Source organism: Terrapene carolina, unplaced genomic scaffold, assembly GCF_002925995.2.
Source record: "Terrapene carolina triunguis isolate 2854851 unplaced genomic scaffold, T_m_triunguis-2.0 Scaffold88, whole genome shotgun sequence".
NCBI classification, from domain to species: Eukaryota; Metazoa; Chordata; order Testudines; family Emydidae; genus Terrapene; species Terrapene triunguis.
Window position 1 is genome coordinate 40,741,333 of NW_020664439.1, and position 22,653 is coordinate 40,763,985.

Here is a 22,653-nt window from a genome sequence, read left to right on the forward strand (position 1 = left end):
CTTCTCTCTCCTCTTCTTCCTCTCTTCTCTCTCCTCTTCTTCCTCTCTTCTCTAAAAGTCACTGTGATATTTTGTAGTATATTTAGCTGCACAGTTGAAGGTGTTGAACCCATGAAATGAGAGCTGGGCTTGAGCAAAGATTAATGGCTCACGTGTCCAGGTTCCATTTCTACTATTCCGTTGATCTCTGGTTTCAGGTAACGCCTCTCTCTCTCGATCACAAAAAAATTGTCTGAACTAGGGAAAATAAACTCCCAGCTTCCATGTGGATAAAGGTAGTCACCCTAGATGTGTGTATGTGTGTAATTTCACTCTGAGAAGCATTCTGAACTTTACAGTCTGTTTGGCTGCTCATGACTTAACCATAAGAGTATGGGAATGTCGTGAGCTCCTGTATATGGATGAAAACATAATGTCTTCTGGGACGCTAACACTCTCACAATGGAATTCCGGCAGAGGGACATGCTATAGCCACACAAATACCAGCAGGGTCACCCATGACTAATGTTAATGAAGGGAATGCTGGACTAATCAGCGTAACTTAAGGGCCACTCCCTGGCTCAGGAGGCTTAATTTTTACAGGCCAGTAACTTGACTAACCTTTTTAAAAAGCTGCATTAACTCTTAGGGTACTGGCTAATCCCCAGCATGAAGGGAAAAGTTGCAGTGAGGTCAACACGGGACCAGGACCCAGGTATCTAAGCTCTTAGGGGGCAGACCAGTTGCTAAGATTTCATTCAAGTTGCCTGGTGATTTTTTTTGCTGATGAGGGGAGAAGATCTCTAGCTGCTAGGAGATGGGGCATGCTGAGGACTCTTGGGAAGGGGTACACCTGTCCTGAACTGCCTTCCCCTGTGCTGGCATCTCCCCTAACTTGTGCACCTAACAGGACCTCTCTCTCCCTGCAGCTTGTTCCTGTCCCTCCCTCAGGCAGGGATCTGGCAAGGGGGGAGTAGTCACCGAGGGAGGTCTGGCATGGAGAAGTGCGGGGAAGTGGGTAGACAGCATGAGGCTGTCAGTGGAGGGCAGGGGGTATTCTCCTGGTTGGGTGTAAAGATGGGCCAGGGAACTGTGCTGGGTCCTGTCAGGTTCTGGGGAGGGCTTGGGAGAGGGTAAATAGGCCTCTTGCTTGGGGCAGGAGAGAGAGATGATGAGGGGGCTGCTGACTGCAGTGTATCTCATCAGTGTGTCCTTCACAATAGAAGGGCTGCAAACATCATTTACTTGACCAGAAAGACAAAATCTGCACTGGACTGAACTCCGTGATGGGGCTGGCCTGGTAAACACTGAACAGTGGGACCTTCCCTTCCTTTCTGTCCTCTCCTCAGATTTATTAAACTCCATTTCCTTGGGAAAATATTGTCACTGGAGAAACCGTGCTTCCCCCGTCAGCTCGAGCTCTGCCCTGAGATAACAAACAAGCAGAGTGTTCTCTCCCTGCCAGGGCAGACTCAAGCCCACATGACCCACACTAGCATGCCTGGGCCATGGATTTCCCTGTTGCACCTGTTTTTGTATGGGGGCCATGGGGTCGGCAAAGGAGATTCCTGTGAAATCCTGTTCAGAGCCCAGGAAGCCCAAACTGTTACAGCAAGACAAAGTATTAGGGACTCTCTGTCTAGCTTAGACACTGCAGAGATGGGGTCCGTAAAGTATCTGACTGTTGGTGGAAATGAGGCTCGTCTACATGGGAAAGTTGTATTGGTATGAGCAAAGGTATGAATTTAAACCAATATAGTTACACCAGAATAACTCTTATTCCAGCATAAGTGTCCACGGGGTGAGTGAGTACATTGAGTTAACTGGTAAAACTTTCCCGTGTAGACAGGCCCAAGGCATAGAGAAGTTAAGTGACTCTTGCACAAGGTCTCACCGTCAGTCTGTGGCAGAGCAGGGATTTGAACCTAGGTCTCCCACCTCCCAAGTTTTGTCTGATCAAGGAATATTGGTCCAATGTTCTTACTAGTTTTTTAGTAGTTATCCTATTCAGTCTAGCTTTAGTCATTGCTGAGCAGTTCTTTAGAGGGTTTGATGGAGCTTCATACATTAAAACTAATATTCTTACTATGGGTATTCTCTAAGTAAAATGAAGATTGCTTGCCATGTGTGTAAAAAGCACATTTTAAGTGTGAATTCTCTCTGTCACACATTCTCACACTGGTATCCTGCAATCAATTATTTTGAGAACTAATGCAGTCTTGTGATCATGCTCATGCAACTTTTACCAGTATAATGTATGGGTTTATATAAATCTGGCATTCCATAATAGTGTAGCATACCGTAGGCCTGTCATATCAGTCGCAAGGCTGACATCCAACAATCCTCATCCACCAGGAAACTAAAATAACAACCCTGAAATGCAGGTTGGAAGGTTTTATTCCTATTTATCTAAGAAGATCTATTTATAAGATATAGATCTATTTATAAGAAGTTCTATGAACCAGATGTGATCTATGCAGTTAAGGACAGGAATTGTGTTGGCAGACATTTAAGTAATGTAGGTCTCACTAACCCTGGAAGTATCTAAGATATTTCTGTGGCCCCCCATTATCTCACAGTCTTACAGATTTATAGATTCAAAGCCAAAAGGGACCGCTATGATCATCTAGTGTCTGACCTCCTGTATAGCACAGGCCAGAGCATGTCCCCAAAATAAATCCGAGAGCATATCTTGTAGAAAAAACATCCAGTCTTGAGTTAAAAATTGTCAGTGATGGAGCCACCATGATCCATAGTAAATTATTCTTATATGTATCCTCATTGACACTCATGTGAGGTAGGGCACTGCTATTATCCACATTTTACAACCAGGGAACGGATTGATTAAGTGACTTGCACAAGTCCACACAGGGAGTCTGTAGCAGAGCTGGGACTTGAACCTGGGTTTCCTGCAAGCTAGGCTAGTGCCCTAATCCCTGGACAGTCATTCTTTTATTAAATATAATGCTGATTTTCTGAGGCCCTCCTGGGTTATTTATTACTAAAACGTTTACCTTTGTTTGTCATTGGATGGATTTCTCTGTGCTCCTCAATCATTCCCGCACCACAACAGGAATAAGGGCAAAGATGTTCTCCTTGTGCCTTTAGCAGCAATTGATGACTGATGTAATATCATTAGTAGTCAATCAGCTGTTGATGTCCATAGTTCTAGTGCCTCTGTCTGTATCTAATGTCTGCACATGCATATATACAGGTTCACAAAGTTTCAAATGATCACACAATTTGAAAAGAATCTCTATGTTGAAAATGTAGATTTGCTGCATAACTGATGTTTGTGTGTGGTTTTGCTTCTTGCATTTAGTACACCTCACATGTTTGTATTGCTTTTCTTTTGAAATCACAGTAAACTTTGTTATTTTTTTTAGGAAACTTTAAATTCTGTGAAAATATAAACTTTGTTTTAAGAGCACTTAATAACGTGATTGTATTGTGGAGGGTAAGATACCTTCCAACCTGTATAACTCTGTATATACTTTTGCAGGTCATACATAAATGTTGGTACTATCAATAGCCCAGTCTGTAAAGGTAGTACCTTTCTTAGAATGTTTTGTTGCCATTCCTAAATAAAGCCAATAGGTAACATTCTTTGCATCATCACCTTTGCTTCTCTCTGTTTTGTAGATGTCTATTCTTTTGATGAAGAGGAGGCAGTTTTAGATCCACATATAGCAAAACACTTGGCGCACTTTGGGATTGATATGCTCCAGATGCATGTGGTAGGAAACTCATCTTTTATTTAGAGTCTCTCACATTCTTCTAACCAGAAAACAATAATTTATCAGTGGAAAATAAAATATGATTCCTAAAGCCAACTGCCTGAGATTGTAATGATTGTATTTAGCTTGGTGAAGAATACTGTCAGCTAGTACATGTTGATTCTCTGGGCTCTAAATCAGTATGGGTATGTCTACACTGCATTGTTAACTCAGATCTGTGGGATCCAGGCTTGTGGACTCAGTGTTCCCACGCCTGTACTTGAACATTCACACTGCATTTTAAACCTGGGTTTACAATTGCTGGACCTGGGTCTCTCAGCCATAGAATCATAGGACCGGAGAGCACCTCGAGAGGTCATCTAGTCCAGTCTCCTGCACTCACAGCAAGACTAAGTATTATCTAGACCATCCCTGACAGGTGTTTGTCTAACCTGCTCTTAAAAATCTCCAGTGATGGAGATTCCACAACCTCCCTAGGCAATTTATTCCAGTGCTTAACCACCCTGACAGGAAGTTTTTCCTAATGTCCAGCCTAAACCGCCCTTGCTGCAATTTAAGCCCATTGCTTCTCGTCCTATCCTCAGAGGTTAAGAAGAACAATTTTTTCCCCTCCTCCTCGTAACAACCTTTTATGTACGTAAAAAATGTTATCATGTCCCCTCTGTCTTCTCTTCTACAGACTAAACAATCGCAATTTTTTCAATCTTCCCTCATTGGTCATGTTTTCTAGACCTTTAATCATTTTGTTGCTCTTCTCTGGACTTTCTCCAATTTGTCCACATCTTTCCTGAAATGTGGCGCCCAGAACTAACCCAACCCAGAACTGGACACAATACTCCAGTTAGGGTGTAATCAGCGTGGAGTAGAGTGGAAGAATTGCTTCTTGTGTCTTGATTACAACATTCCTGCTAATACATCCCAGAATGTTTGCTTTTTTTGCAACAGAGATCGACTCTGACCCCCAGATCCCGTTCTGCGTTACTCCTTCCTAGGCACTCCTTTCCCATTTTGTATGTGTTTACAGTTGCTGGATCTGGGTCTCTCAGACATGCTAATGTGTCCATGCTGCATTAAACAGACCTGACTTGGATCTGCAGCTTGAGCTGCGTCCACACTGCAAAATTACAGGGCTTGGACCCAAATCACAGCAGGACTCAGTCTTGGAACCAACCCCCTGGCAAGGTTTTTGGACCCTAGTCAGATTGATTTGTGTGTGGACAGAAATGGGGGGTTGAATTCAAACCTGAGTCAGAGCCCAGGCTTAGTGTGCTGTGTAGACATATCCCCTGTGGTTTCAGGAGCTGAAAATTGCCTTCCAATGGGATTCCTTCCTTGTCTGGAGTTTACATGCTTAACTTTCAGAGGTTAGAGTGTCACTACCCACAAAGATAAGAAAATCCTCTAAATAAAAGAGAGAAGAATATTGAGGTTTTTTAATTATGATGAGTAATTTTTTTAATTTCACGAATTAAAAAAAACCTGTTGCACATTTAAATGTAAGAGTAAAAAGTCAAAATCCACCAAAGATAAGTGCAGCAAGTAACTAACGATCAAATAAAAAAATAATTAAAGGGACAGTTTGGTCAAATGTGGCCCCAAATTTAAGGTGTGTGTGTGTGTGTAAATATATATATTTACCTTCAGCTTTGGAGCCAGTACTGTATAGTCTAAATGATAGAGCACTAGATTGGGACTTGGGAGAATTACAGTCTATTCTTGGCTTTGCTACTGACCTGCTGGGTGACCTTGGACAAGTCACTTCCCCTCTCTATTCCTCACTTTCCCCATATGTAAAATGGGGATAATGATACCTACCTCATTTGTAAAGCACTTATCGCTCCATGAATGAAAAGTGCTATATGAAAGGTAAGTGGTATTATTATTATTTATTTGCAACCTGAGCATTGCAGTCTTGTGTCAGTGAATGAGAACCTGAAAATGAAATGGGTCTGAGTTCATAGTCTGTTTTCATTGTCTGAGCTGAGAGAAAGCAAACAATAAACTGCAAAAATAACAGTTACATTTAAAAAGTTAAATTTCACTTTTGAAAAATTCTCTCAGTTCTAATTATCAAAATATGCTGTTAATATTGGTGTGGAAACTAGTTTATTTTAGTAATGGAAAATGCCTATTTTACTGAGGAAGCATGAAAATTTTGACTTCAGTGGGACCTGGATTTCACCCAGTGACAAAACTCCCATTGACTTTAGTGGGTCCAGAATTTTACCCTTTGCCTTCAGACCTGCCAGTAAAATGCCTAACACACTGGTGATCTACTGCTATTAATATATAATGGTGTTGTGAATGGTGGCTGCAAATGTAGAGACACCAGAGCTGTGAGCAGGAGAACCTTCACCACCACCAACTGAGGTCTCTTTCATTTGAGCTGAAGGCAGAGGTGAAAGTAAGCTGGTCCGGTCCGGTGTACCGGCAAGAGCCGGTACGCCGTGCCGGACCGGACCAGCTTCCCCAGGCTGGCGATCTAAAGGGTCTGGGGCTCCCGGCAGCGGCCGGAACCCCGGGCCATTTAAACTGCCACTGGAGCCCTGCTGCCAGAGCCCCTGGGTGGCAGAGGCAGCTCAGGCGGTGATTTAAAGGGCCCTTTAAATAACCGCTGGAGCCCCTGGCTGACGCCGCTACCCCTGGGGCTCGGGCAGCGGGGCTCGGGCAGAGATTTAAAGGGCCTGGGGCTCCGGCTGCTGCAGGGAGCCCGGGCCCTTTAAATCGCTGCCGAACCTCACTGCCCGAGCCCTGGGGTAGCGGCAGCAGGGCTCCGGGGGTGATTTAAAGGGCCGGGGGCTCCCGGCCGCCGCCACCGCAACAGAGCCCTGGGCCCTTTAAATCTCCGCCAGAGCCCGGGGTAGCGGTGGCATCCGAGAGCCCCTGGGGCTCCGTCAGCGATCTAAAGGGCCCGGGGCACCGCTGCGGTACTGGCAGCTGGAGCCCCGGGCGCTTTAAATCGCTTTAAATCGCCCCCTAGCCCCGGGGCTCCTAGCCGCCTCTGCAGCTGGTAGCTCAGGGGCCTGGGGATTTAAAGGCCCTGCCTCTTCCAGTTGAGGCCCCGCCCCCTGCTCAGGACTCTGGTGTACTGATAAGTCCTTTAAGTTACTTTCACCCCTGGCTAAAGGAGCAGTCTTTTAGCTGTGACTGAGGAGCAGGCAGTTGTATTCACTGGGACCAGCCTGTAGAGGAAGAGATGTTCACACATACTTAGCCAGTGTATTGCAATAGCAAGAACCTGTTGATGTTTTGATTTTGAACTTTCTTCCCTTGGATTGGAACTTTTTTACTTTCATTTTGAGTTGGGTTCTTCCATTTTATAACATGGACAACTAAGTTGGTTTATAATTAATGCATCATAATTGCAGATATATTTTAAAAAAAAAACTCCTTTGCATTCAGACAGAGAACGGCCTAAGAGATAACAACATAAAACCAAGAGTCTCTGAGTGGGAAGTGATTCAGGAATCTGGTGTGAAGCTAAAGCCCATGTATGGCCCAGGATACACTGGCATGAAGAACTTGGGAAATAGCTGCTACCTCAGTGCTGTCCTGCAGGCCATTTTCAACATCCCAGAGTTTCAGCGAGCGTAAGTAATTCTCAGCAGTGCTTTGCGCAGGCTCTAATGTCACAAATCTATTATTTATGTAATCCATATAGTATTTCAGTGTGTAACTCTTATTGTAAATGGCTGTCTTCCAGCCAATTCAATGGCTTGACAGAGAGTATTTGCAGACTAGGGATGAGGAGGTCCAATCCCTTATGACTTCATTGATGTAGGATTGATCCCAGGCTCATAAACTTCAGCCTGGTCTGCACACAGTTTCTGTACTGGCATCTACTTATCTGTGGTACTTGAATGGCTCCCATCCCCCTAGTATCAAAGTGCTTTACCATCTTTAATGTATTCATTCTCTCAACACCTTTGTGAGCGAAGGAAGTGCTGTTATCCCCATTTTACAGATAGGGAACTTAGGCACAGGGTCTTCCTGAGGCTAAGTGACTTGCTCAGGATCACAGAGGAAGCCTGTGGCAAAACTGCTGAGTGAGAAACAAATGCTGTTGTTTTCAGTTCATTTAGGATATTTCTCTTTCTTATTTTATATCTCAGAGTTTTTCTAGACAGTCAAAGTTGAACACTCAGCACTCCCAGGTGAGCAGCTCTTTATAGTTGTTCGTGAAGAATTGCACATAGTTGAAGATAAAACTCAGCATGTTCCTTTATATCCCAATGGAAGTAGTGTACGTCTTGAAAGTGACACTCTGAGATCTTGGACATCTTCCAAGATTTTCATGTAGCACTTGCCTTCTGGAAAAGAAGGCGGCTTACCCGTATGGAGTGGTGTCTGCAGATTCATTAACTCCTTCACTGCAGGACCCTTGTGCCAACTTCCCTGACTCAGTTTTCAATGTAATATCCGGATTGACTTTGCCAAGTGCGGCTGCTTTCAGCAGCATGATTGTTGGACCTGTCTGGAGTGTTTGGCATCACTGATATAGTGAAGATTTTTAATGACGGAAGACGTACCAGGCTTAACTTGGACATATTCTTTCAATGTGGCCCTACCTCCCTGGCAGATCTTCGTTGTGTTCTGATAAAAACTGCTTGCCAAGCACTGCACACTGTGGCAGCACTGAATGAACTCACATATTCTTCAATGCCCGTTGAAAAGGCACAAATTAGTCTCTCTCTCTCTTTGAAACTGGGCATCAGAAACTTGTTTTCAGACTGCAGACCGTACCATTTGTATGATGTATATCCAGAATTCAGTTAAAGAGCCATTGATTAGGAGCCAGGAACTCATTAGTTCTAATCTTGACTCTGTGCACATGGGCAAATCACTTATTGTCTCATAGAGGTTATTTATCTCAAATCACTTATTGTCTCATAGAGGTTATTTATCTCAAATCACTTATTGTCTCATAGAGGTTACTTATCTCATAGAGATGTTGTGAGACTTAATTAGTGAACATCCATGCAGTACTCTGATGAGAGTAAGTGCTACTGTTCGTAAATTTGCTGTCTACCTGTCCATGGTGCTTATATGGCTCCCTTCTCTGTATTTGAATGCCTCACAATCTTTAATGTATTTATCCTCACAGCACCTTCTGATGTAGTGCAATGCTACAATTTTACAGATGGAGATCTGAGATACAGAGAGACTAAGTGACTCTCTCAAGGTCACACAGGAGGTCAGTGGCAGAGCAGGGAATAGAATCCAGATCTCCCAAGTCCCAGTCTAGCACCCTAACCATTGATCTATCCTTTCCCTCGAGTTAGGAGCTTCTAAAGCAGTGGGGGATTGTTTGTTTGCATCATGGTGGTGGCTTAAGCTTGTCACTATAGAACTCTCCCAAGACATGAAGCTTATTTAAGGATCACTGCAGCACAAACTGCTAGGGTATCCAGGCGTCTTAGCAAAGGACGCAGATAAACTCACCTATAATCTTTGACCATTTCTCTTTTATTCTCACTGCCCAGGTATGTGGGAAACCTTCCGAGAATATTCGACTATTCCCCTCTAGATCCAACACAAGATTTCAACACGCAGATGTAAGTGCCAGGTTCCTATTATTAAGCATATTGAGCCAAGGATGCTATGGCAAACTAGCTGTAAATAGTAGGAGAGCATCTTGACATGGGTTGGGGGAAGGACCGGGGAGGAAGAATTATAGGTATATGTTCCAGTCTAGCTAATTGTAGACAGTAAAGAGATTTCAAGGAGTTAAAATTACTGTCAGTTTCTTTGCTCCAAACCTGCAGGAAAATCTTTGTCTTTCTGTTTGTTTTTCTTCACCTTCTCCCTACAGGGCTAAATTGGGACACGGCCTCCTTTCGGGCCAGTACTCTAAACCACCAATGAAATCTGAGCTTATTGAACAGGTGATGAAGGAAGAACACAAGGTATTTGACTGAGCATTCGCAGCCTGATAACTAGGTAAAAGTGACGTCCTGAGAAAAGGGAACAGGTGCTGGCTATTGGAGAGCGTGGGGGTTGAGTTGATCCCATGCAGCATGTTTAGCAAGGTGTAATGTGCAAGATTCCCCTCAGGAATCTATTAGTCAGCAGCTATTTGTGCAAAGTTTTAAAGGGACCGGTTTTTTTGCTAATAGGGTATTCTGCTGCTCCAGCTGTGCCATGAACTCTTGTGCACATATGTAAAGGGACAACAGAAGGCTATTTCAGAGAGCCCTAAATATTTGGGATTGAACTCCTCAACCTGGCTAAAGCTCAAAATGAAGGATAATGACCCAAAGGACCTGATCCTGTCACCAGTGAAATCCAGGGCAAAACTCCTGTTGATGTCAGTGCCATCGGGATAGGTTCCAGTATGGCGAACAGAAGAATATTTAATGGTGCAGGAGACTTTTGTCTCTGTAGGACTGACTTCTTTATTGTAAATAATGCAATTTTATGGCCTCTGTTTCATAATTCACCACTTCTGATTAGCGATGGGCCTGCCTAGGAGGTGGCGTTCAGATCCCTGTCTAATCTGGAGTTAAGATGGGGCGTAGTTCATATCTGATGGTGTGGAAAACTTGTCCAGCTGTCTCTACCCTGGAAACACAAGAGTAAAGGTGGGTTTCGATACCCTCCATCCTGCTGCCACTGGAGTTTCAAGGAGGTACAGTTGTGGCCCATGTCTATTTTATGACATAATACAATTGTGGCCCATGTCTATTTTATGACATAAATCATTTACAGTAAGAAGAGCTGACAGCTGCTTTGTGTGGAGTGGAGATCAGTTTGGGTCTAAAATAAAGGCAATCCTAGAGAGGCACAGTGTATTACAGTCAAACATCTGTAATATATAAATGAGGAAAGGGGAGAGAAGGATTTTTCCCCTAGCCTGTCTCATATAGGATCTCATCCATCCATAATAATGAGCACTCATAGTGTGGAACTGACCTTTTATTGCAAACAGTAGAGCCATACATGGGCAGTAATTTTGCAGTAGCAGAGACATTTTGTAGTTCCTGAAAGTCCAATATTGTCCTTGTTTCTAATCTCTGGTTTGCTGTTGCATCTTTCCCTTGTGGCATGAATGTTAGATCTTTTTCTAATGCTGCATAAACCACTGCACCTTTTTCAGTTTGCTTACCAGATATCCAGAGCCAGCCATGGCTGGTATTGCCGCATCCACCTACCTCCATATTAACTTATCTGCACACTCTTCTCTTTAAACAGTGGGTACCTTACGCTTTTATTCACACAACAGTCAAGCAGCCTATCAAGCCTCCTGTATATCCTACTATCCCTTGATCCTTATCACATCAGTCATTTTTGAACAAGACATACTAGGCTCAATTCTTGTGTGATGCTGTCTGGTCCCTGGTAAATTAGGGGTGCCAGCTAATCTCCTACCTCCTCTTGCACAAGTGCTCAAGGGAAGGTTTACGGGAGCTGGTGAGGCAGCTGGTGAGGTGGAGGAGGGAGAATGACTTTGGGGACATCATTTGCTATGGGGCAAGGAGTGCAGTTGCCGCCTCCCTCCCCCCCCCGATCTTGTTACAATCCTCCCCCTCGACTTTGGACAGGGTCTTTATGAAAGAAAATCTCCGCCCCCCCTTGAATTTTTCTGAAATGATGCCCATGTTTGGGAAAATCAGGTTCCTTGCCCAAAGCTGTAAACGGGTACGTTGAACTCCCAAACTGAAGTAATTTGCCTGTTTACTTTCTGATGGTTAAATTATTTTACTTTCTTGTTACAAACACTAACCCACAGGGGTTCATAGAATCGAGGATTTTAAGACCAGAAGTCGACCTCCTGCGTAACACAGGCCATAGATTTTTATCCAGGGTGGGCCCTGGCTGGCTGTCGTGGTTATTTTCTGCTGAATCATTCCACGAGTTTACACTTTATTAGCAGCCAAGGAGGAATCCAGGATGGGGTTCCATCAGCAGTTATTCCCAGGGCAGCCTCCGGCTGCTTGCCACCCTTCCCCCCAAAGGGTGGTGCTCTGAGCAGAAGTGAGGAAGCCCTTTGCGAGTGGTGTGGACTTGCAAAATGGGGCATTGCATGGTGTGTTCTAAGGAGGGAGCCCAAGAGGGGAAGTTTGGATTTAAATCTCAGCTTTCCCAGGGCTCAGTTGGGGACGTGAAGTTGTGAGGCTCTTGGTTGGGCCCATTACAGTATATGGTGTGAGCTCTGAAACATGGATTCAAGTCTGGGGAAGGAGGGTGCTAGGCACATGTTTGGGGCTCCAGCTCCATCCCATGTTAACCGCCATGTTCTCTTGCGTTATGCGGCAGCATTGTTTTTGGGGCCCCTCATGGACCACTGGGCAGAGATGTTCCCTCTCCTCTCCAGGAGCTTCTCCACAATAAATTGGGGCTAGGATCATCTGGGCATATCTCAGCTAATCAGTTCCCTGCCACTAGAGGGGCAGAGGGGGGTCGAGCACCCACGGAAAAGAGGGGAACTCAGCGCCTATGCATTGGGCTCAATATAGGGGGACCTTGGTGAACTTTAATGGCCTGTGTTATACAGCAAGTCAGGCTTAGAAGATCTAGTGCAGAGATTCTCAAACTTCATTGCACCGTGACCCCCTTCTGACAACAAAAATTATTACATAACCGCAAGAGGTGGAACCAAAGCCTGAGCCTGCCCGAGGCCTGTGGCTCTGGGTAGGGGTCCGAAGCCTGAGCCCCACCACCCTGGGCGAGGGGAGCCAAAGCCCAAAGGCTTCATCCCCGGGGGAGAGCGGGCCTGTAACTTGAGCCCCACTGCCCAGGGCTGAAGCCAAAGCCTGAGTGGTGGTGGGGCTTGCGTTTGGGCTTGGGCTTAGACTGGCTGGGTCCTGGGGCCAAACACCAGCCCTGGCAACCCCACTAAAACTTTGTGGTCCCGACCCACAGCTTGAGAACCACTGATCTAGTGGTTTCTTCTGGCTTTAAACTTTATGAAACCATGGACCACAGTTCATCTTTCCTGTGTCTGCAGGGGGTTTCATTATCTCTTGTTTTTCTCACCCCCCCGCCCCCACTTTCAATTAAAATGCTAGTGCTTCTAGGCTTCCCTTATTTTCTTCCGGCAATCCCTGTTGGTGGGGTGACTTTGTAGTATCCTGGAAGCAAGCCCTGTTACCATGAAAATACAGTGTTGTCTTGCCAGGCGCATGCTATAGAGGTTTATATCTGTGTAACTGTATAACCTCAATTTACTTTGATGCTGTTTTGGCAGTAAAATTTTGGATCTAGTTTGTATTTGTGTCCCTGCCAACCTTTGTTACCCTGAGCCCGATACAGAACATGAAATTTAACCAGAGACCAACCCTCCCTCCCACCAAGGTGGGATGTTTGGAAACAAAAGGTCAATTTGTAATAGATACTGAAGATACTGTGTCTGGAGGGGAACTTTCTTTCTTGGAAGAAGCATCTATGATAAATTCCAAGATGTATTTTTAGATATAACAGAAGTTGGACATGCTTTTCTCACAGAAACAGAGTGACAGTTGCCGTAGTTACCTATATTATACCCCTCACCATCCCCACTTTCTTTCTGATGCTACAGAAATTTCACCCGACCCGATATTCTTATTTAAAAGGGAATTTGTCAGTAGACAGATTTTGAACAAAGGTGGAATCTCTGGTTTGCAACTGTGGTTTGCGTCATCTAAAATCACATCTCAGTGAACGCTTCTCCTGAATGATTGCTTTGCCAGTGGTTTAGTCCTAGGTTTACAGAAGCTTTGGTGAATCTGCTTGCGTTTCATTTATTAAAAGTTAAGAACTAAAGTTAATTCATCATTACACTGAGAAATGGAGGATACAATTTTCAAGAAGTTCAACACCTCAGTGTTAAGGTGTCTACAGCGACTAACTTGTTGCATATCCTACGGATGTTTAACAAAACAAAGGTCAATGTCTTAACTTTCACATTTAATGGGATGAGAGGGATTAGAATGAAAACTGCATCTCCACCTTAGCTACAGCATTTGCTACTGTGAATGTTGTAATAAACTATCCAGAGCTTTCTGCAGAGTAACATTTGGGGCTAACCTCTGCCAGTTAATTAAATAGAGCGCCATCCATGGGCACAAAAGAATATGCATTGTTCATAATTTAGTAGATTCAAATGTCTTCAAATGTCTTCCTGTTTAAGCAGTTTTTAACATGGTGTCAGGAGTGAAACAGTTTTTACTGTTTTACTTCTTTGTTGTACTAGGGCCTTGTTTAGAAAGTTGCTGGGGTAGACCTTTCCCACTCTCTCTCCCTCTGGTGGAGTTGCACTGGTGGCATTGCAATGGTGGGAATTTTGTAGATAAATGCTACTGTAGACCTAGTGCACATTTTGCCCTCCAAGATGTGTGCTCTGGCATTTGCAATGAATGCGTATAATTGTGTAGGGATTTTTGGCCACACCTGTAAGACTGTTTCCTTGACTCCTGTTTTTGTGTGTGTGTAACATGAATTTCACATCTTACTCATTAGCATTTTTCACCAAGTGCAAATGGGCCTTTAACATCCTGGGTCTTTGGAATCCAGCCATAAACTGATGTCAGTGGGCGCCGCCTGTCAAAGCATTTGTGTGAGATTTTGAGTGGTTCAGTCCGCTCTATATATAGCTAAACTGTTTTGCAACTGTTGATGAGGAAAGTATGCCCGGTAGTCTATAAATATTCCTGGTTCTGTGGTCTTAGAACCTTCTTTCCACTACGGTAAAGCAGTTTAGGAAGAGCAGTGGGCTACTTGGAGCCATTTCAACATAAAAAAGAGCCCCAAAGTCTATAGAGTCACCAGGAACTGATTTTTCATTCAGGACTTTGCCACTGGTCTTGTTTTTTGGCTTAAATTGATCAAGTTTCCCTCTGGTGGAAAGAGCTTGCTGTGTGTGTAAAATCCTAGTCTCGAGAATACGGCACATTTGCACATTTTTCTTCTCGCTACTCAGATGGTCGAATAAAAGTTGCATTTAAATGGCAATGGGGCTTAATTCCAAATTCAGTGCACCAAAAATCTGGGCAAGCCTGGTTGCGGGCCAGGCAGTTTGCTTGCTTCTAAGTCCTTCTGTCTTAGAAGGAAGCAGGGTATATAGTTTCTCCTTTGATGCAGGGCAGTTGAGGACACCAATATGATACACAACCCAGTATTCAGAAATTCCCAGCACTCTTAAGTCTCTAGATGTTTACAGAAGCCCTTAAAGAGCATCTTAGTGTAATGATATTACTGATGTATTGCCAGCAGCTGAGCAAGCATTGTAAACTAAGGGCCTGATTCTGATCTCCATTGATCTAAAAGGAGTTAGTCCTTGTTTATACTGCTGACACTGAGATCAGAATTGGGCCTTCTGAGTGAAAGTTTCCTTTAAAAATGTGGTTTACCTGTGTCATATTTCATGCTGCTTCTCCTATATTATAATGGGGTGGTAGCACCACTCTACTTACTTGTTTACTAGCCTGTTTTTCCAAGTGCTCTAAAATACACACGCTTGCTTAGATTGTCTTGAAAATTATTGTGCCTCGTGGGGGCCCAATCTAGGATTAGTGGTCAAGTGGTAGAGAGGAAGCCTCCTTGAGCCCCTCCTCCACAGATGGTCCCCACTCATGCACTATTCTTTACCATAATTTCCTCAAAATACCACCACTTCCTTAAAAAACAAGGGAAATTCACTGTCCAAAAACTTTAACACAGAATTAGGATTGACTGGCAGTGCCTCATACCCTTCCCGAATGCAGTATGCACCTGTGCTTAAACCTCTGTAAACCAGGAATTACAGAATTAAGGTTCACACCATCCCCAGCCTGCATCCTTTACTCTGCCCTCTTTGAGTGAGGCCCCAACTTGCCCTTGTCAGACATCCTAGCATGTTTTCCTTCCGGAGGATATGGGGCGCTGCGGGGACAGAGACCACAGGGGCTGCAGGAGAAATTGTCAACCATATTCTTTCACTAAGGTGAAGTCACATTTTGGGCAGGCTTAATGAACACCAGCTAGGTGCATTGGGCCTAGATTTGGCCTACTCTGCACAAACCACCCCTGAGTTGCCAGTTGTTACCACCTCTGGACCCTTGTCCTAAGGATTCCCTCTGGAACAACACCTACACTTGCTTCTGTCATGTAGCGTGCTGTCTCGTGTAAGTACTGTTGTAAGCACTCCCCGCACCAATCTATGCAGCTGTGCTGAGCGCAATGACGGGCAGTTGGAGTGTGCAGATAAATGAGAGAGTTCTGTCGGTCAAACACAAAACTTAGTTATTCTTCATGTCTTCTTATTATAAGGCAGCCCTGGCTGAAGCATAATTACAAAGGCCAGCTTTAGGGGACACAGAGGTGGGGTGCGGCTGATGTATACCATAGTTCTTTGTTTCCTGGTTTTCAGAGATATAAGTATAGGTGCATTTGCCGTTCTGGAAGGATACGAATCAATGCTGGTCAATCCGAATGCTGCATTTACAACGCTTTTAGGCAGTGGATTATGAATCACATTCAGTGGCATGGCTTCATTTCCTGTGGCACTTTGATCATGAAACCTAACTTTTAAGGTTCGAGCCAGTGTATAATTCAGACCAATGTGCACAGAAATGCTTTTCAAAAATATTTCTCTCTTCATTTGTTTTTAGCCTCAACACAATGGAATTTCTCCTCGAATGTTTAAGGCCTTTGTAAGCAAAGGGCACCCAGAATTCTCCTCCAATAGACAGCAAGATGCACAGGAGTTTTTCCTGCACCTTATAAACCTAGTAGAGGTGAGAAAGTGTTCACTACTTCTTCTCTTTATCTCTGCTTGACATGTTAGGAGATGAGAAACAGGACAGTATGTGATCTCATCATTTTTTTACAAACCCTTTAAGGCCTTGGCTACACGAGAATTGCACTGACCTAACTAAATCAGTTTCTAAACCAGTATAGTCCCTTTCAACAGCTACCCAGTATACAATTACAAGTATACTGGTATACAATTACAAGTTGTCAATATGTTTATAATTATGAAGACTGTGAATGTTAAATGGAACAGGTATTATTATTATTCCACATATTTATATCTTCTTCTGAAGTAGATAAATCACCCTGTCTAGCTCCCTTACAAATCTCAGCTGTATGTTATTGAATCATTATGGGGAAGATGGATTCCCATACTGAAAGCAAAGTGTCTGTTGTATGAAATGTTACTTCCATTAAGCTGCAGCTCAGTGCAACAATGCAAAAGAGTCAACACTGTGAATGCTAATGCTTTCTTTAAGGCATTGAAAAGGAAATTTACAAAGGAGACAACCAATTACAATTTAAAGCATACCTCCCCCTCTCCCCCGCCCTGCGGGATTAAGGGTGTTTGTTCATGTGTTACGCTCTGTGTGAAGTTATTCAGATCTGTGTGCATAATGTTCCATGTCCCAAACCATGTGCACTGATTATGGGGGTGGTGAGTAGATCTTTTCCTGCAAGTGCCTGATAACAGACATTAACTTGCATAACAAAGAGAAGGTGTATTATTTGAGTGGCATTCCAGCTGGATAATTAACTAAAATTTGCTTGTTCTGTTTCAATGCAGTTCTCAGAGCATAAGGGTAATAATCTGGTTGCTGAAAGGATTCTGTAAGGCACATTCTACCCAACATATTTACTGTAACCTGCCTTCTTCCTGCTCCCTACTGCTTCTTTCACTCCATGCAGCATATCTCTATTAAGGCCCCCATTCAGCAAGTTACACTGTGTGGGCAGACATCTGTCTCTCCTCACGGATGTCAGTGGCAACTTCCAGGCTCATGCAGGGCTCTTCCGGCATGGACTAACATGTGGCCCTTAGGGCGTGAGCTCCTTGGGGCAAGGGTGGTATCTTTTGATGTCTGTAAAGCAGTTTGCATACTCTGGGCTCTGGATGCTACTCAAGTGATCAGGTCTGATCTTCCCTTCAGAGAAACCGCATTGGCTCAGAAAACCCCAGCGATGTTTTCCGGTTCCTGGTGGAAGAACGCACACAGTGCTGCCAGTCTAGGAAAGTCCGATACACAGAAAGGGTAGACTATATCATGCAGTTACCTGTGGCCATGGAGGCAGCAACGAACAAAGGTAAAGTCAAAAGGGTGCTGGTGGGCTGGCTTGTTGGTGCTGTCTGTCTAAAATCAATAAAGGAAGGCTGATAGGGGATGGGCTAGGGTTAATGTAATACTGTGTCCCTGGGTTGGTTGGCAGCAACCTGAATCGATCCTGGGATCTCTGAATCTTGGAACATAAGCATCTACTACTTGAGCTAAAAGACCCAGTTCTGTTAGCCAGGGCTGTAGCACCTTCATAAGTGGCCCATCCACATTGAGTTGGTGGTGGGCTACATAGAAGCTAATCAAGAACACAACATTCCAAATCGGCTTGCATGCCTACAGGGTGTGCATATGTGTAGACTCAGGGCCCCAGGTCTGCCTGAGTATTTCCAGAGCATGGGGAAAGTGCTGCAAAATGAAGAGGACTCCTCTTAGAAAGCCTTTGACAAAGTCCCACAACAAAGGCTTTTAAACAAAGTAAGCAGCCGTGAGATAAGAGGGAAGGTGCTCTCATAGATCAGTAACTGGTTAAAAGATAGGAAACAATGAATAGGGATAAATGGTCAGTTTCCACAGTGGAGATGGGTAAATAGCATGGTTGCCCAAGGATCTGTACTGGGACCAATGCAGTTTAACATATTCATAAATGATCTGGAAAAGGGGTAAACAGGGAAGAGGCAAAATTTTCAGACAGGACAAAATTACTCAAGATAGTGAAGTCTAAAGATGACTGCAAAGAATTACAAAGGGATCTCATAAAACTGGGTGACTGGTCAACAAAATGGCAGATGAAATTCACTGTTCATAAATGCAAAGTAATGCACATTGGAAAACATAATCCCAACTCTACTTTCCAAATGATGGGGTTTAAATTAGCTGTTACCACTCAAGAAAGAGATCTTGGAATCATCATGGATAGTTCTCTGAAAACATCCACTCAATGTGCAGCGGCAGTCAAAAAACCTAACAATATGTTGGGAGCTATTATGAAAGGGATAGAAAATAAGACAGGATATAGCATAATGCCACTATATAGATCCGTGGTATGTCCAAAGCTTTAATACTGCATGCAGTTCTGGTCATCCCATCTCAAAAAAGATCTATTAGAATTGGAAAAGGTACAGAGAAGGGCAACGAAAATGATCAAGGGGTATGGAATGGCTTCCATATGAGGAGAGACTAAAAATATTAGGTTGTTTGGTTTAGAAAGGGATGATCAAGGGGAGATAGGATAGTGATCTATAAAATCAGGAATGGTGTGGAAAAAGTGAATAAAGAAGTTTTATTAACACTTTCACACAATACAAAAAACCAGAGGTCACCTAATGAAATTAATAGGCAGTAGGTTTAATATAAAGAAGAGGAAGTACTTTTTCACATAATGCACAACTAACCTGTGGAACTCAGTGCCATAGGATGTTGTGATGTCCAGAAGTATAACTGGGTTAAAAAAAAGTCTGGATACGTTCATGGAGGATAGGTTCATCAATGGCTATTAGCCATGATGGTCAGGGATGCAGCCCCATGCTCGGGGCTACTTAAACCTCTGACTGCCAGATGCCAGGAGTGGAAGATGGAATGGATCGCTCCATAATTTCCCTGTTCTGTTCACTCCTTGAAGCTCTGGTATGGGCCACTGTCAGAGACAGGATACTGGGCAAGATGGACCATTGGTCTGACCTAGTATGTCCTCTCTTTTATTCGTATGTTCTCCGGCATGCTTGGCTCAGTTTGCTGTGTTCAGTCCTGCTTTAATCTGCCACCTAGGCAGATAAAATGCAAATTTTTTAACAATGAGAGTAATTAACTATTGGAACAGATTACCACAGGAGGTGCTAAATTCTTTGTCACATGGAGCTTGGCTATCTCCTAACAGACCTGCTCTTGTTGAGCCACAATGTGATGCAGAAATCACTGGGTGTGATTCTCAGGTCTGTGTTATGCAGGAGGTCAGACTAGATGATCATAATGATTCCTTTGGGCCTTAAAATCCATGAATCTATAACCACTTTCGTTCTTTTCTGGAATAAGAGACTGATGAACATTAGGAGACAAAATTGAACTTTTGTGACACTGTAGGCCTGGGGGTCTGGATTTCCTAATTGCAACCCATAAGGCAGACTTCAAATGCCATGGTGACCCCTTGTGAGAAATATCCCATGTCTTGGCATCATAAAGGGTTGAGGCTCCTTTCATGGATGTAATACACAGAGAGGAGGGGGCTTTCCATTAAGGGAGGCTGATATGAGCCTAATCTTTGAAAAATATTGCAGACCTAGTGACCATGGCTGCATAGATCTGCTTCTCAATATTTTAAATATTCCCACAACAGCTCAGTGTTCAGAGAGAATCTTCTCTTTTACCTGGGCCTTTCTTGGGTCAGATACTGCAGTTAGGTGTGACAGCTCTTCACCAGGGTTTGTTATAGTTCCTTCAGAGTCATCTAGTCCAAGCATTCTGCTTAAATTTATTAGGAAACAGAGGAATGCTGTTGACTGTTATAGAAAAGTGTCATCACTTTCTTTTTAATTGCAGAACAACAGAAATTGCTTAATAAAGAAACAGCAAAACTTACATTTTTAAAGGCTTGTTTGGCACTTCTGTGACAAAGCCACTTTGAAAACATGAACACAGCTTTTCCTCTTGCAGTGTAACTTATGTGTGGGGGTTATCTGCAGAGTCAAACTAATGGCTTTTAATAGTCAATATTTATTTATGGTAGTGCCGCATTTGGGATCAGGGCCCAATTGTGCTGGGCAGTGTGCAGATATATAAAACAGAAAATCCTTGCTCTGAAGGGCTTACAATCTAAAGACACGAACAGCGAAAGAGCAGAGCATAGGCTACAACATACAAGCAAATGAATGTGGGGAAGAATTGGCCCAGCTTTTTTAGTTACATGTATTGTAGAGTTTTTTTTTTTTTTTTCATTTTCTGGATTTTAATGAGGTGGGGAGTGAGGGAGAAGGGAAAAGAAAAGAAAAAAGAGGAATAGTTGCAGCTTATCTCCTGTCAAGCTACACCAGCAGGCTGGGTTTTGTTGACATCATGGTAGAGGCGAGTCTGAAGGAGGGAGTATAAAGTGGTGGCTGTTTGTATCTTATCAGGGTGTTTTCCCCATGCATGAGGAGCAGTGGGAGAGAAAGGGCAGTGGTATGTAAGGGAGAGGGTGGTTAGGAATGGCTGGGAGCATTGGTTGGGTGAGGATGGGGGTTGATATAATGGTAGGCTGCGGTGAAGTTGTGAGGGGCCCTAAAGGGAAAGACAAGAAGTGTGTGTTTGATGTAGAGGTGAAGAGGGAAGCCAGTGGAGGGACTCAAAGAGGGGCCCTGTTGTGGTCAGTAAATTGTCCTTGGTTTTGCTGTTCTCCACTGTTTCTTTCACATCAAGATTTAATAGATTTTAAGGTCATAAGAGTCTATTTGAAAACCTAGTCTGTCCTCCTGCATAACAGGCCGTAAAATTTCAGCCAGTGGTTCCTGCATGGAGCCCCTAACTTGTGGTTGAATTAGAACATGTCTTTTAGAAAGACATCCAGTCTTGATTTGAAGACTCCAAGGGAGGATTTACCACATTCCTTGGTAATCTGTTCCAACGGTAAATATGTTCTGTTAAAAATTTGCATCTTATTTCCAGGAGTTTTTAGTTTTGACAATTTCTGGTACGTCTGGCCATCACTGGCAAGGTAAGCACTATAGTCCTGCCCAATATATAGCCCTAACCAGTCAAGAAAGCACAATGGAGGGGTAGACCAGCAATGGTTTTCAGAGTCTAATTGAGATGATGAAGTTGGCAGAGAGGCATAGCCATTTGTGCAGAAATAAAAACCTTGCCATGAAGAATTTAATCACTTGTTTCCAAGTGTTCACACTGCCCTGTCCTCCGTGTGATCAGAACCCTGTTAACCAGAAATGTGTTTAAAACATGGCTGTGATCCTGATGCAGACAGGATCTTGATGTCTCCTGGACATATTTAGACCCATATAAAAGCTCCCCCCCACCCCCCCCCCCAAAAAAAAGCTGTCGAGAAGTAAGACTGCAGTGAAAGATACTGTGGCAGATGCATTGTTCATGTAGCCTTCAGTGTCATGTCTGCTTCTGATCAGATGAATTAATTGCCTACGAACTGAAGAGGAGAGAAGCAGAAGCTGCTAGGAGACCTCTGCCAGAGCTCATCCGTGCCAAGATCCCATTTAGTGCGTGTCTGCAGGCCTTTTCTGAACCAGAAAATGTAGACGACTTCTGGAGCAGTGCCCTTCAAGCAAAATCTGCAGGCGTTAAGTAAGTGTGTGGTTCCATATTAAAAGCACAGTGTGTTCATAATATAGTTTATTTTACCACTTGGCTATGACACAGCAAGAAATAGACAGTGATGCAGAGTCCGTTATGGATCAGGATTGGTGATGAGGCTCATGAATGTAAAAGGTGCAGATTAGTACAGCTCTGCCACAGTAAGAAGTGTAGTTCGCCTTTCAAAAGCTTGTAATGACCCTCTGAGCAACAAATAAATAAATCATCTTTGTTGAACTTCAGGAATGATCTTCATTTGGATGTTTGTAGCAAAGCGTGTTGTTGTTGTTCGTTATTTATTTGTATTACAATAGCACTGAAGAGCCCTGGTCATGGAGCAGGACACCGTTGGGCTTGGTGCTGTACAAACAACAAAAGCCACTCCTTGTCCCAACTTGCTTACAATCTGAGTATGGACAACAGATGGATACGGACAGGCTGATGCGGGAGTACAGGGAAATAATGAGATGATATTGGTGTTAGGCCGGGGTCTCAGCCTGCCAGCAGCCTAACTGTTGTCAAGTTTCTGTCGGCATCGTGAGAAGGGAGAGTTTTAAAGAGGGATTTGAAGTTGGATAATGAGGTAGCTTTATGGATGCTTATAGGGAGTGTAAAACTTAGTGGCTTGGTAAGTTTCTGCTCACCTTTTATAGGGTTACCATACG

At 43.7% G+C, this 22,653-nt stretch overlaps 1 protein-coding gene across 1 annotated transcript in view; it reads left to right on the plus strand.

Annotated features, from left to right (window-relative positions):
• The window catches only part of USP13 (ubiquitin specific peptidase 13), a 78,131-nt gene that overhangs the window by 40,265 nt on the left and 15,213 nt on the right, over positions 1–22,653 (plus strand). The window contains exons 7-13 of the mRNA XM_024204005.2: positions 3,622–3,716; positions 7,119–7,306; positions 9,200–9,271; positions 9,529–9,622; positions 16,283–16,408; positions 17,576–17,729; positions 21,805–21,979. Coding sequence (XP_024059773.1) covers positions 3,622–3,716; positions 7,119–7,306; positions 9,200–9,271; positions 9,529–9,622; positions 16,283–16,408; positions 17,576–17,729; positions 21,805–21,979 — 904 coding nt within the window. The remainder of the gene's footprint in view (positions 1–3,621; positions 3,717–7,118; positions 7,307–9,199; positions 9,272–9,528; positions 9,623–16,282; positions 16,409–17,575; positions 17,730–21,804; positions 21,980–22,653) is intronic.